Here is a 15,637-nt window from a genome sequence, read left to right on the forward strand (position 1 = left end):
GTTGAAGGAAGGGACCTTGAACCTCATAAATCTTTCTAAAATTAGTTTGGGCTTCAACAATAGCCTTTGAAAAAAGGAGAGCAGAATCGTATAATGTCAAGATCAATGATCCAATGTAATGTTATTTTGGAATTCAGCTCCCAAAACAAGAGTAAAAGAAAAGTGGATTCGTTCTTCACATACTACAGACACTATGAAGGCCTACTCTTCTAGACATCTGACAAGCCTTTCAAATACCAGTTTCTGTAGCCTCCTTTTTTGTTATTTCTTCATGACAGCTAAGACCAGTGCAGGCCCTACCTCATGTCCATACTTGAAAAACATGGAGGCCTGCAGACCACCTTTAACAGCAACTCTTCTGATGGTGGTATCAACCTAGGGTTGCCAACCTCCAGGTTGTGGCTAGAGATCACCCAGAATTACAACTGATCTCCAGGCCAGAGATCAGTTCCCCTGGAGAAAATGGTAGCTTTGGAGGGTGAACTCTATCTATAGCATTATTCCATGCTGAGGTCTCACCCTTCTCCAAACCCTGCCTTCCTGAGGCTCCACCCCCCAAATCTCCGTGAATTTCCCAACTTGGAACTGGCAACCCTATGTCAACCACTTAGCACCACCATGTCAAAAGCTAAGTTCGGAATGAAATTCTAGGGCTTATATTTGGGTGGAAAAGTTCTGCTTACCAAATTAATCAGCTGAGTGTGGACAATGTCTTCTACCAGTACTGCTGATTCATGGAGAGGCCTGCGAGCATCCCCTAAGGAAAACCTGAAAAAATGGACAACATTACTTAGTGTTATCCAATGGCATTGAAAGGAGGTGTGGGAATTACATAATGAAACAGAATTTGACTACACAGTGCAAGTGAATTTTAAGAATAATTGCATTATAAATTAAATTAAAAATACCCAACACAATAGATTAGCCTGAAATTACTGCTCATCAGCTCCCACAATGGAAATTCCAGTATCATTTTACCTTCTTTCACAACCCGAGGCAGAATTGTCAATGCTTCCTACAAGTTTGGTAATAGTCATAATGTGTAGTGGCAACTGTAAACACTCTACAGAAGTGCACAATCACCTTGCTGTAAAAAAATGGAAGGCCAGGTCTGTACTTACCCTTTCTTTTACACTGAACGGAAGTTTGTCCAGAAAAAGGCATGAAAAAGCCTCTTCCTGTATTCCCTTTAAATTAGCAGCACAAGTGTCAAAAGGGTGTAAGAGTGCATAAGAGAAAGGAAAAACAGGTTTTACTTACCATAACTGTTGTTCATCTAGGTCTTCCGTGCAGGCACACATGGGACTGCGCACGCGCAGGCCTGCCGATACCGGAGATTTTTATAGCTCTAAACCACTAGGGGGCGCTCCAGCCTCCAATCGCGCATGCGCGGCCGCTTTCCCGCCGAAACGGCTCCTAGGAGGCGGAGCGCCCCTCACATACCCTCAGTTCCTCTTTCGCCGCCCCCTGCAAGGTAAGTACCAAGAGAGTTAGCGGGGAAGGAGGGAGGGCATGTGTGCCTGCACGGAAGACCTAGATGAACAACAGTTATGGTAAGTAAAACCTGTTTTTCATCTACGGTCTTCCTGTGCAGTCCCACATGGGAAGATTACAAAGCTTAATACCTGGGTGGAGGTGACGCCAAAGCATCACACAAAGATGGAATGGAGAATCGCTGTGCCCACCGCTGTCTCCTTTCTATCCAGGATGTCCAGCGCATAATGTTTCACGAAGGTATCCGCCGAGGCCCACGTTGCCGCTCTACAGATGTCGTGAAGAGGAACACCTCTGAGAAGAGCCGCAGACGACGCCTGGGACCTGGTGGAATGGGCACGCACCTCCAAGGGGCAAGGTAAGTTAGCAGCAGAATAACAAGTCAAAATAGTCTGGACCACCCATCTCGAGATGGTCTGGGACGTAGCCCGTTTCCCCTTATTCTGTCCCGCAAAACAAACAAATAAGTTAGAATCAAGCCTAAAAGACTTAACCCTATCTAAATAAAACAGGATAGCTCTGTGGACGTCCAAAGAATGAAGAGCTTTCTCTGCCTCTGAGTTCTGAACTGGAAAGAACACTGGCAGTATCAGCTCCTGGGACAGATGAAAACGAGACACCACCTTAGGTAAGAACTCTACTTTGGTACGAAGAACAACCTTCTCAGGGTGTAACTTTAGATAAGGCGGTTCGCAAGATAAAGCCGCCAACTCCCCCACTCTTCTGGCCGAGGTGGCCGCAACTAAAAAGGCTACTTTCATGGATAAAAAACGTAACGGGCACGAGGCCAACGGCTCGAACGGTTTGGACATTAGGCGAGCCAAAACTAAAGGCAATGACCATTGTGGGATCAGAGCCCGAATGGGGGGAAACAAATTATTCAACCCTCGTAAAAACAAACGTGCAGAGTAGTGGGAGAACACAGATTTCCTATCAATAGGAGGATGGAAAGCAGAAATAGCTGCTAAATAAACCTTAACTGAACTATTAGACAGGCCTTTCTGTTTAACTTCCCACAAAAACTCCAATATGTCAGAGAGAGGAGCCAAAAAAGGGTCCAAGGCTCGCTGTCGACACCAGGCCGAAAATTTGTCCCACTTCAAGGCATAGGACTGTCTCGTAGACAGACGTCTAGCGTTAAGCAAGACGTGCTTTACTGCTGAAGAAAAGGAACCCCCGGTCTGATCAGCCACGCCGTCAGTCTGAGTTTCCCGATGTTGTGGTGAAACACCCCCTCGCAGGACAGAAGGTCTGGAACTACTGGGAGACTGATGGACTGATTCTGCAAACTCAGAAGGGAGTGAAACCAGGGTTGCCTCGGCCAAAACGGGGCCACCAGGATGACTGTCGCCCCGTCCCTCTGGATCTTGCTGAGCACCCTGGCTAGCAGCGGGAATGGGGGAAAGGCATAACACAGGGGACCTGACCAACTTAGTTGAAATGCGTCCCCACGTGATCCTAGGCCTACGCCTCCCCTGGAGCAAAAACATGGGGCCTTGCGATTCTCTGCTGTCGCAAACAGGTCCAGCTCCGGATCCCCCCACCTGGAAAAAATCGGAGCAAGATACATGTCCTGAAGGGACCACTCGTGGTTGTCCCTTTTTATCCTGCTCAACTGATCCGCCATAGAGTTCTCTACTCCCGGGATGTGAACAGCATGCAACCACACAGCATGGTCTATAGCCCACTGCCAAAGCCTCATCGCTTCGGTGCATAGTGCCACAGACGCCGTGCCCCCTTGCTTGTTGACATAGAACATCGCCGTCGTGTTGTCTGTCAGGACTTGGACGGACTTGTTCTGGACCGCACCTGAAAAGGAGATCAGAGCATAAAAGATTGCCCTTAATTCAAGGACATTAATGTGCTCCACACGTTCTGACTCAGACCATAACCCATGAGCATAAGCTCCGTCACAGTGAGCCCCCCAACCAAATAAAGAAGCATCGGTCGTGACAGATAAATGGGTTTGGCGATGCCCAAATTTCACCCCTCCAAATAGGTTAGAATCCTCTAACCACCAGTCCAAAGCAGATACCACCCGTCTAGGGACTGACAATCTCCTATTCTGGGAATCACTACTCGGGGAAAAAACTGAATTAAACCATAATTGGAGAGGTCGCATAAACAGCCTGGCCAAAGGGACCACTGCAGTCGTAGAAGCCATGCAACCCAACAAAGTCTGAACAAACTTAGCAGACTGAAAACGACACCTCTTAAGGGTGGAAATGAGCTTCTTAATCTTTGAGGCGCGCTCTTCAGGCAAGAAACCCGCATTACGCACGCCGTCCAAAATCACCCCTATGAACTGAATGGAGCGAACAGGAGTCAGCTTAGACTTTTTTTGATTAACAAAAAGACCCAAACGGAGACATAAGTCCAGGGTGAGAGCCACCTGATTGGACACATCCGCCTCAGACTGACCCACTAGAAGCCAGTCATCTAGGTACGGAAAAATGCAACAGCCCTGAAGACGCAGGTGGGCTACTACCACTGCCATACATTTAGTGAATACTCTGGGGGCAGTGGCTAAACCAAAGGGCAAGACCCTGTATTGGAAAACACGATGGTCATAGGTAAAACGCAAAAATTTTCTATGGTCTGGGAAAATAGAAATATGAAAGTAGGCGTCCTTTAAATCCAGGACTGCAAACCAAGAGAAAGGGGGCAGCAAAGTCAAAACCATCTGCAATGTGACCATCTTAAATTTTCGGATCCGTACAAATTTGTTTAGGCCCCGGAGGTCCAGGATAGGCCTAAGCCCCCCATCTTTTTTCTCCACTAGGAACAGGTTGGAGTAGAAGCCCAACCCAGCTGACTCTGCAGGAATCTCCTCTATCGCTCCTTTTTGTAAAAGAGCTGAGAGTTCTCCCAAGATTTCTGACCGCGGAACATCCGAAGAAAAAACAGGGAGACACAAGTAGGGTAAACCAACAAATTCAACTTTATAACCAAACTGTATTATGGAAAGAACCCAAACATCAGAACAAATCAAATTCCAGGAACTCCAGAAAGCGCTAAGCCTGTCCCCAAAAAAGGGATCAGGTCCCTGTGATTGTCAGAACTGTTTTTGTGATTGGCTCTGATCTTTAGGTTGATGTTGCTGAGAGCCAGTCCTAGGACGTTGGCCCTGCCTCCGTCTAGGGAAGGAAGCCTGCGGGCTCTGGTAGGGTCGGTGTGGCTGGTACGCGTACCCCTGGTAGGGCTGATAACGATGTTGTCTGCCACGCTGGAAGGAACGGTAATACGGACGAGAGGATTGCTGTGGGGCCTGATGTAGTACCCCATACGAACGAGCCGTCAGGCGGTCGGTTCTCTTCTTTGAAAGATATTCATCGGTCTTTTCCGAGAACAGCGTGGTGCCTTCGAACGGCAAATCCTCCACCTTATTTCTCGTCTCAGCAGGGAGGGCAGTTGTACGAAGCCATGCGTACCTGCGCAAGACCACAGAGGAGAGAAGGGATCTGGCAGCTGTGTCCGCCATACTCCTGCCAGCATTGATTTGATGCCTGGACAAACGGACAGCCTCTTCTTGTATGACCCTAAGGAGAGTACGCTGCTCCTCAGGAATCTTAGGAAGGAAGGAAGCCACCTTCTTCCACAAAAACAATTGGTATGCCGACATCATGGCTGCATAATTAGCCACCTTAATGCCAAACGTGGCAGAGGTATACAGCTTTCTACCCATGCTGTCAATCTTTCTGCTGTCCTTGTCAGCTGGAGCTGAAGAGGAACCCTGGCGAGAACGAGCCTGCATTTCCTCAGTCACAAGTGACGACGGAGGTGGATGCACTGCTAGAAAGGAATGCACATCGTCCTTGGTCTTGTAAAGGCTCTCCACCTTCCTGTTAGTAGCGGTAGCTGATGCCGGTCTCGACTGAAGTTTCTTCCACATATCAGCAAACCCTTCAATAAGGGGGAAAGCAATCGAGGGAGTAGACCCCGAATAAATATGCTGTAGAATCTTGTCGGTAAATTTGGATTCAGTCGACGTGACCTCCAAATCCAGAGCCTTGGCCATTCTCTGAAGAAGCTCATTATAGGCTCGGAAATCATCGGTTGGGGAAGCCTCCTCCGAGGGCCCAATTTCTCTCTCCGGAGAGTCCGACAACGGGGATTCGCTGTACCGAGCTCGGCTCCGAGGAGACACCACCTCCGAGGGACGGGGTGTATGATCACGACCAGCATAGGAACCGGCTCTGGGTGACGGCGACAGAGAGACCCTCCGATAACGTTGGTCCGAGAAGTATGAGTCTTCTCTAGTATAATAGCGGGTACCTGGATCGTCCCGGCCCCGACTACCTCTAGACCGGCTTCGATAAGAACAGCGGGAACTCCGGTCAAAGGAGCGGGCTTGTCGGCTCCCAGTGGAACGAATCGAGCCCGATTCATATGACGTCGATCGAGGCCGACCCGATGGTGTAGGGGGCCTGTCGATCGGAACCACATCCACCTCTTGGATCGCCCCCGGCGGAGGAGTCTTGGAAGGAGGGCGATCAGTGGACTCATCGCGTCTCTCCGACGGAGCCGGGGTAGGACCGGTCGGAACCGAGGACAAGGAGGTAAGCAGGGTCTCCGACACTGCCCTATAATGTTTGCTGGAATGTTTACGCTTCTTCTTCTTCTTTTCAGGCTCGGTTCCAGTAGATGACTTCGAAGTCGGATCCGAAGCCCTCGGATCCGATATCTCTCGGGGAGCCAGTGGGATCGTCTTCGGACCCGAGGTAGCCCTGTCACCGCTGACCTCACGGGTAGGTGGAGTACAGACCGCCGACAAAGTTGAAGGAGGTCGACTCCGAACGGTTCTCGGAGCCGAAGCTGTCGGTTCCGACGAACTCCGAGCCGGGGCCGAACGACTTGGGGACGGATTGGAACGCGGAGTTCTAGCAACCGACGTCTCCGAGAGAGGACGGGAAGGTGCAGCCGGTGCAGAAGAGGACTTCGGCGGAGGATCTTCTACCGACATTGCCCGCTGCCAGAGGGAGGCATGCAATCGATCCGCCCGCTCGGCCCGAGCCTTGGAGGTAAACGCACGGCAATGTTTACACGCCTGAACATTGTGCGTTTCTCCAAGACAGTAAAGACAAATAGAATGGCCATCCGACCTTGTCATTTTGCGGTTACAGGTCTCACAACGCTTGAACAAGGCCGTCTCAGCCATCGCGACGAAGGAAGAGCAAGAACCTCAACGATCGGCGGCGAAAGAGAAACTGAGGGTATGTGAGAGGCGCTCCGCCTCCTAGGAGCCGTTTCGGCGGGAAAGCGGCCGCGCATGCGCGATTGGAGGCTGGAGCGCCCCCTAGTGGTTTAGAGCTATAAAAATCTCCGGTATCGGCAGGCCTGCGCGTGCGCAGTCCCATGTGGGACTGCACAGGAAGACCGTAGATGAATACAGTGTTCTGGAGCAAAGCACAATCTAGAATTTGCAAGTTGCTAGACATTTTTGTGCAAAGGCTGTTGAGAGAGGCTTTATTGCCTGTGACCACTAGAAAAGACGTGGATGCCAGGTATGGTTCGGCTAGTAAGATCGGAGAGTGTGGGAAGAGGATTAGATCATGGTTTGGTAGTTATCAAGGCTGTACAGTGCAATCAGCTCGTATGGGCAGAACCACCGCTAGCAAACATTATTGGAGTGAAAAAAATGCAGAACTTTGCAACTGGCTGGTGACTGATATTATTATTATTATAAATAAATATATTATTAATATTATTATTAAATTTAACTACTCCTGGCCCTTCTATCTCACAGTTACTTTCAAATGGGAAAAAAAAGAAGCACAACTCATAATCTGCTAAACAGTTTGAGTTTTCTGAGCCTGCCCAAACATTTTTCTGGCAACATCCAGAAGAAGAGTCTCACATACAAAACAAGAAAAAAAACCCTCCTCACATAAGTAGGGTCCTAAAATCTAACCTGCATGTTTAAGGGACTACATAGGAAACTATAATAATAACTGCACTTATATACCGCTCTCCTAGACAGATTAGTGCCTTACCCAGAGCGGTGAGCAAGTTAGTGTTATGATTATCCCCACAATACAGCTGGGGCTGAGAGGGATGGCTTATTCAAGGCAGGGCTGGATCTAGGGTTGCCAGCGCCCAGGGCAACCCAAGTCTGGCTCCCCCCCTGCACGCACATAGCCTGCGTGCTCACGCAGAAACCTTTCAAAAACAAAATCCAACGGGAAGCTGCTGAATTGGAATTCATATGGAAATTTGACTCTGTCAAGCTGGGACTGAATAGGGACTATGAATGGTTATCTCATTATCACAGGTAACTGATTTCCTTTACATAGGCGGGGTTGGGGAGAGTCCAGTGGCACCTGGCGTGGGCTTTCGGGGACCACAGTTCTCTTTGTCGGATGCATCTGGCGGGGAGGGCTGTGGTTCTCGAGGGCTTGTGCTGCAGTGGAATTGGTTGGTCTTGGAGGTGCTGCTGGACTCTTTTTGATTTTGCTACTACAGACTAACACGGCAAACTCCTTTGAACCTTTACAAAAGCAAACTGATCCCCTGATCCCCACATCAAAAGGAGCTGTTTGCATCTCCATATCAAAGGAGTTGTTTGCATCTCCCCTCTCCTCCCCCCCTCCCCTCCCCTCCCCTGTATTTGACCAGTTTCTGTTGGTCCTCCATGCATCTGATGAAGAGAACTGTGATTCTCGAAAGCTTATGCTACAATAAAATTGGTTAGTCTTAAAGGTGCTACTGGACTCTTTTTGATTTCGCTACTGAGCTCATGGCAGTAGCGGGATTCGAACCAGGAGAGTGCTGATTTGCAGCCGAACCACTTAATCACTGTGCTTCAGCCAAGAAAGATAATGAAGCCTACATGCCAATCAGCTCTGCTGGTCAGAATAAAGCCCACAACACTGCTTAAAAATTTACCAAATTAAAAAGCAAAATATCCTACTCTGTGAAGATTAAGGGGACTGCAAATATTGGAAGCCTCTCTAGAAAAGAAAGTGCGATTGTACAGATAAGCATTGTTTGAAGAACACTGATTATGCCAGACATTGACAGCCAGAGGGAAAAAGTGCATTTCAGGTCAGAGTCTCTGTTTGGGAATCCAACCTTAGCTGCTGAATGGAATGAATTCAAGAGAATGGAATGAAGAGATCATCACTGCTTCTGAATGTACTTAGAGTAGTTACTACCACACTCTCATCACAGTACTTTGCACAGTGATTGTTTTCCTCTTCTGTATACAAACCAATGTACAAGCATTTAAAATTTCATATATATAATCAAAATGTTTGTGTTATTGTCTTTTTAGCTCTAAAAAGCTTCCAGATGGAACTCTTCTAGACGCTAAGAAAGGACTTTCTATGCATCTGTGATATGAAATACAAAGAGCATTTTCTACAACGTGCTATATTTTCATACCCTCCTGCTGTTCCGTTAAAACAGAAATACTGCTCGGGCAGTTATGCTGCAATGTACAGTAATTATTACAATGGGAAACATCACTTTACCAGCTGTGCCAACAGCTTTCACTAAATATAAAAAGTGGCAGTGAAATTTATAAAAAAGCCCAAACATTCAGACACTTGCTGTGTAACTTACAGCTAAGCTACAAGAGACAAATTACACATGGAGGAGCAGGTGAAGAAAGTCGCAAAGTTAGCCAAGAAGTTGAGTTTCAAAAGAGATCTGGAGGCTTTGTCAATTTCCCCTCTCTACAGAACCAGGGAGGTTGCTGCTCAGAAGGTTTATTTCCTCTTTGCATCTTAGAAGGGGGGGGGGTGAAACTGACAGAGCCTTCCTGAGGTTAATGGGGCAGAAGGCATGAGGCTGCCCCCCCCCGGTAGGATCCCATTCCCAAGTCTCCCATTCCACCCGTTTCCAGCTTCCAAACAGCAGCTGAGGTCAATGTGGAGGCAGCCCAGCCAAAACCGTTACCGCAAGAATCATTTAGCAACTTTTAGCTCTTCTACTTAAAAAAATGGGGTTTTGTTACGCCAACTCCTTTTTAATTTCTCTTGACTGATGAGGCAGAATGGAGGTGGGACATAGGGAACCCCCGCTCCCACCTGCCATACCTTCAGCCCTGCTTACCTGGCTGATGAGAGAGGGGGGGTGCGTGTGGTCCCCCATCCCGCTGAACTGGTTTCAGCACACCTGGAGTTTCCTTCTTCATGTTGGAACATGACATTGTTTTCCAGCCCAAAGGAAGAGCCAAGGGCCGGGAACACTGAAGCCTCCAAACGGGCAATTTTTGGCTTTAGCAAGCCCCTTGAATCTTCCTTAATGCTGGAAAATGTCATTTTTCTGCATGAGGGAGAAAACACGGTGCACTGAAGCCAGTTCTGTGGGATGGGGGAGCATGAGTATGTGCGGGATGTAAGTAATCCCACTGCCCCCCACCCCGGAACCCTCACTTTGGCCCCTGGGGCTCCTGGCAACCCTAGCAGGGCACGGCAATGCCATTATTCTGTATGCTATGGAATGGTCATTTGTGATTAATCTGACTGGTTTTTCTTAGACTGAAGCAGCAACTTTGCTCTAAACATGTTGCAGAATTCTTCATACCTTATGAAAGGTCTCTGACTTTGAGGTCACACATGGACTCTGTCTTATTTTGATATATGCATTCACTATAGGATTTCCACACAATCCACAGAGATCAAGGATAGAGCTTATTAGTGATGCAAACAATAGTTTTACACATCAAAACGGAGAGACCACAAGTGCTCATAACTTGATGCACAGACTAAATCTTGACCCATATCACTTTGCTCCAATAATATATTGAGAAGGAAAAATCAATTACTCCTGCTGGAAATCTCAGGATTACTTTTAAAATAATTTGTCTTTAAAATAAAGAAAGACTTTCATTTCACTTCTCTGCTTTTCCCACATCGCTTTGCCAGCCCCTTCCCTGGACTCAGCATGACAGATGCTGGCAAGAAAGAAATTAAAACCACTACGCATAACCACAACCACTGTTTCCTCCTTTGCAATATATGCTGATTTTAAAGCTTTTAATAAAGGAGGAAGCTTAGTTGAATTTTCTGCCATTTTTTCCTGTAAAGTCCAGACTTTGACTGATTGAGCCTTCCAATTTGAAAATTAGAATTCTGACCTGACGTTAACAAATGCATGAATCCTGAAAAATTTAAGACTCCTGCAGTTCTACTATTTTGGCCAAATAGCAACTATATATATTTTTTTTAAAAATCCTTTTAAACTACTCCAAAACTACCTTCTAGAAGTTTATTTCCCCAGATATACAGAAGGGTCTTATGCAACGAATTTTCAAAATTGGTAATTATAGTACGCCATTGAGGATATCAGGTACCTTTCATCTTTCTCAAATGCAGTTTGTAACTAAACATGTTTTACGCTGAGAGCCACAAATATGTTTAGAGGTTACTAGAGGGAGAATTATCGTGGTTAGTAGTTATTCTTGAACACCTGCTGGTTTGGCTCATCTCCTGTTCACTGGTTGTGAGCATGGAGCCAAGGGTTCAGCAAGCTGTTCAGATGTGTCTGAATGAATTTAGATGGGCCTGTTTGCATGATTACGAGTCTGCTTCCATGCAAGACTAGCCTCTCCCCGCCTGGCTTCGAAATTCCCAGAAATCTCACATCTGTTGTAATGCGATGTGTCACCTCTCTTACTAATTCATATTTAAATCTGTTAAAGAAATTCTCTACTAATTCTTTTTTATATGCATCACCGCATACTTCTTTAAGTTTTCAGCTTTATTGACTATAAACACAAGCTCAAGTGTGTGTGTGTAACGTGCTATCAAGTTGTAGCCAGCTTAGGGTAACTTCATAGGGTTTTCAAGACAAGAGTCTAATGGAAGTGGTTTGCCATTGCTGGCCTCTGCACTATGACCCTCTACTTCCTTGGTGGTCTCCCATTCAAGTACTAACCAGCACCCACCGTGCTTAGCTTTCAAGATTAGGCTAGCCTGGGCCATCCAGGTCAGCACCAGCTCAATCATATTGTTATATAAATATGAATTGCATTCTTTTTGAAGAATTCCATATATGAATTTGATATGCCAGTATTCTAAAATGTTATGTTTTCCTTAAGTTCATTTATGCTGCTGTTTAAACCATATTTCTTTTCATTTCCTACATGAAATACACGAACAGTCTCTAAATCTGGATACATTGCTCCTTTCGATTCCTGCTCCCTTAGCCACTCATTATAAGTGCTTTTGTGTTTGGACACAGTACTCTCCATCAGATACAATGACTTTTCAACTGAGCATGTTTCTATATAGAGGAGCAGTGATCTCATTTCCCAGAACTCTTGCTATTCATTATATGTTGGAATTAGAGTAATATTATGGCAACAGAGGATTAGCAGCTGAAGAGGTATCTGAGCTCTGACTTTGGGTATGGAAGCTACCTGTTCTGTGAAAGAAAGAAAGAAAGAAAGAAAGAAAGAAAGAAAGAAAGAAAGAAAGAAAGAAAGAAAGAAAGAAAGAAAGAAAGAAAGAAAGAAAGAAAGAAAGAAAGAAAGAACGAACGAACGAACGAACGAACGAACGAATGAACGAACGACCGAGCATATACTATATTTTCTAATGTGTACTATTTGGAAATATTGTTGGCACAAGGAATGCTTATTAGTGCAGAAGACAAAAGAATGGGAAAAATGAACTAAGGACATTTATGGCCTCACCTTTGCTAACTGACAGAAAGAAAAAATTATGGTGCTATGGAATGTTCATTATGAAATTTCAATGTCCTGATAAAAAAATAAAATTATGCATTTCCAAAAGCTCTTCAGTTTAAATCACAGTTTAAAAGAATGCCTCAGCTCTATGCACAAACCCCGAAAAGGAAGTAGTCATACTGAAGAAATATCTGTTATCATGATTATAAAAGAGCTGATAAGGCTTAGATCATATAAGATGTGAGATAAAACAATCGTTTTGAGGAAAACCTGACAGAACTCTCCATACCATACAGTTAAAATACACAAAGAAAAATCTTGATATGATGTTGTACAAGTTTAAAAAAAAACTCTCTCCAACAAAAATACGTTCATATTCCTTTACTTCCCACTCACATATTCTGTACAACACACAAAAGAAAACATCCAATGGGGGAAAAAAACCCTTTGGTTACCTACAGAATCCATGCCATTCGGCAAGGAAGATTTCATACAAAGAATCTATTTATAGAAGTATCTTCTCCCACCCAAGACACTAAAAGCCAACTGATTCTAATGAACAAAGGAGTACAACTAAAGTGCTTTTATGATGAATTTATTTTTAATTAATTATATATCTGTATTTTCATAGGTAAGATATAATTGTTTTCAGAGGTTGCAAGAGTATTCAAAATGTACACGACTCCAGATTTTCATAATTCCATAATACCTGTCCTTTTTGTGGGTAGTATCCTGCTGCTGCAGAGACAGATATCTTATTTTTATTATCTTTTGCTAAAGACCACTACCAAGCCAAGTTTAGTTACGTCCACGTTAAGTAACTCTACTTATTCAGCTTGGTTTTCACCAACATAAAACAGGAGGAAGCAGTACCTCTGTTCCTCGCAAAATTGTTACATTTCAAGTTAAGCACTTTCAGTGTAAATTAACTGTATAAATCCTCTGATTGACAAAAAAAGAAACATATAACTTAATTCAAGCCAGTTGCAGGGCCTAATATGTTCCATTTGGTACAGTGTGCTTCAGTCTGAATCAAGAAAGAAATGAGACAATAGTCTTTCTACAGTATGCAAACTGGACTGTGATCAATCGTTTCTGTTCTTGGTAAAAGAAGGAATAAGTTTGCCTCAGTCTCAACAACACCATCAGATGATAAAAGGAATCCAGCAAGGTCTGGAAGAGACGAATATTCAAACTCCCTCCCAAAGGGATCGGAAGAAAAAGTGATGAAGAGAAGCGTAAGTCAAAACATAATACCACTGTATATATACACAGCAAGTGTTAACTAAATGTGGAAATCCCTAGCTGTTTCCAACTAAATGAAAACTGCAAGACTATTTTAAATAATCGGAATTCTGCAAAAGACAGGCTTCCCTGAAGTGCCAATTCAAGTCGTTATCAAAAATATTTTGAGATAAGATCAAAACTTTTATTCACATGTCCAACTGTCCCTATTTACCAGGGATGGTGCCTGTCTTCTACTGCCTCTCCCTGATAAATGATTCTCTCTATTTTGCCTTTTTTCAGATGTCTTTTCCTATATATTTCCTATGAATTGCTAGCGTGGCATCCTCATTTCTCATGTTTCATCTTCCTCTTCAGAATCTCTATTATCTTTGAGTGTGAAATGGCTGCCCCTGCAGCACACATTCATTTAATTGGTAAGGACTGGAACTGTGCCATGCACAGCCTCCCATTTTGCCCTTTGCACTACAGCCTGAGCTAGTCTCTGAAAATACAGAGAAAATATAGTGTGACATTGATATTTCTTCTAGTATAGCCTCAGCCAAAAGAACCATCATATGAATAAAGGAAAAGGGCAAGTACACACACACAAAATTGTTATCGTATATAGGAACACAGCGGAGAGCCTTCCATAGTGCACAGAAGTGGAAGGCACTTGCGAAGGGTTTCTTGATATAAGACCAGGGGCCATACAAGTATTTGAATTTTCATCTATGAAATGTTGCGGGGTATCAATTCAAATGTTTATCTTTTCTAGAAAGCTTTCATCATAAGCTTTATTGCAATAGCTCACAGCCTTAGCAATTGATACCAACAGCATCAAAAGTATAATATAACAATCACAACACCAGTTTTTACTAATGTGGTGGTGGTGGAGGAGAGTGCCCTCAAGTCATTGTTGACTTACGGCGATCCCTGGTAGGGTTTTCCTGGCAAGAAACTAACAGAGGTGGTTTGCCATATCCTGCCTCTGCAATCCTGGTCTTCATTGGAGGTCTCCCATCCAATTACTAACCAAGGTCAACCCTGCTCAGCTTTTGAGATCTGATGAGATCAGACTGACCTGGGCTAATATACATTACTAATGTTACTAACGTACATGACATTTTTATAACAATCATTAGGATCGCAACAAAATTTAAACTAAACCCATCATCAATTCAAGCAATTCAGTCAGATAGTTGACAAAATACATAAGTTTATCCATCAGCCACAATGACAGTAGATGGCTTTGATAAGGCCAGGGCTTTTTTCCTGGGAAAAGAGGCGGTGGAACTCAGTGGGTTGCCCTCAAAGAAAATGGTCACATGGCTGGTGGCCCCACCCCCTGATCTCCAGACAGAGGGGAGTTTAGATGGCCCTCCGCACCGCGGAGGGCCATCTAAACTCCCCTCTGTCTGGAGATCAGGGGGCAGGGCCACCAGCCATGTGACCATTTTCAAGAGGTTCCGGAACTCTGTTCCACTGCGTTCCCACTGAAAAAAAGCCCTGGATAAGGCCTTTATCATTCTTGCAACAACCTTTGCCATTTGCAGCATTATCTATCTGCTTTCATCGGCAAGTAATATAATTAGCCTATCATTATCCGCTCTCCCAAGATACCCCCAAGATATTCCCAAGATATCTTTCACATTCGAATGCAAATCTTGGCCCACAGAAGACTACATAGCCTAAATCTTTGGTAGAATTCTGATCACAAATACAGACACATTCTTTATATGGGATCGCGTTATAACGGCCTCTTACTATTGCAAGCTGTAAGATATCCAGCCATGCTTTGGTAAATGCTTTCCTATCCTTGGGATTAAGCAGATCAGTAAAATAGGATGGAAGAGTCAAAGGAGAAGGTGTAAGTTGCTTGTAAAGGGGAGCTATTCTCAGGGGACTTAACAATGCCTCATCCATCTGAGCACTTATATATAGCAGTCCTTGTTTTATTAATTGCTTTGCTACAAAGAAGTCAAGCCCTCTACAATAGTCCTCTTGGCCTTTTAGCTAAGATCAAGTGTAGTATAAAGCTTTGGCATTTGTTTATGAATAGAGGACTGTAAGTGAAACTTCAGCTTTTTAGACCATAGCCTCATTCGCATATAAAGGTTCCAGCAACCCCTCTGTTCCATAACAAAGGTAGGTTCCAACATTTGCAGAAGCCACATCAGCTATAATAGATTCCTTATTTCTCCTTCTTACAGTAGATGGTAAATTAATGATTTTAAAGGTAAGAGAATGCGAAGAAAGCTTGGTACACACATATTGAAGGCC

At 44.7% G+C, this 15,637-nt stretch overlaps 1 protein-coding gene across 6 annotated transcripts in view; it reads right to left on the minus strand.

Annotated features, from left to right (window-relative positions):
- Positions 1 to 15,637, minus strand: part of SUPT3H (SPT3 homolog, SAGA and STAGA complex component) — a 369,426-nt gene that overhangs the window by 144,711 nt on the left and 209,078 nt on the right. For all 6 annotated transcript variants that reach the window (XM_054995836.1, XM_054995765.1, XM_054995879.1 and 3 more), the window contains one exon: positions 684 to 768. In XM_054995836.1, the coding sequence (XP_054851811.1) occupies positions 684 to 768 (85 nt within the window). The remainder of the gene's footprint in view (positions 1 to 683; positions 769 to 15,637) is intronic.

Source organism: Eublepharis macularius, chromosome 1 (genome assembly GCF_028583425.1).
Source record: "Eublepharis macularius isolate TG4126 chromosome 1, MPM_Emac_v1.0, whole genome shotgun sequence".
Classification (NCBI taxonomy): Eukaryota; Metazoa; Chordata; class Lepidosauria; order Squamata; family Eublepharidae; genus Eublepharis; species Eublepharis macularius.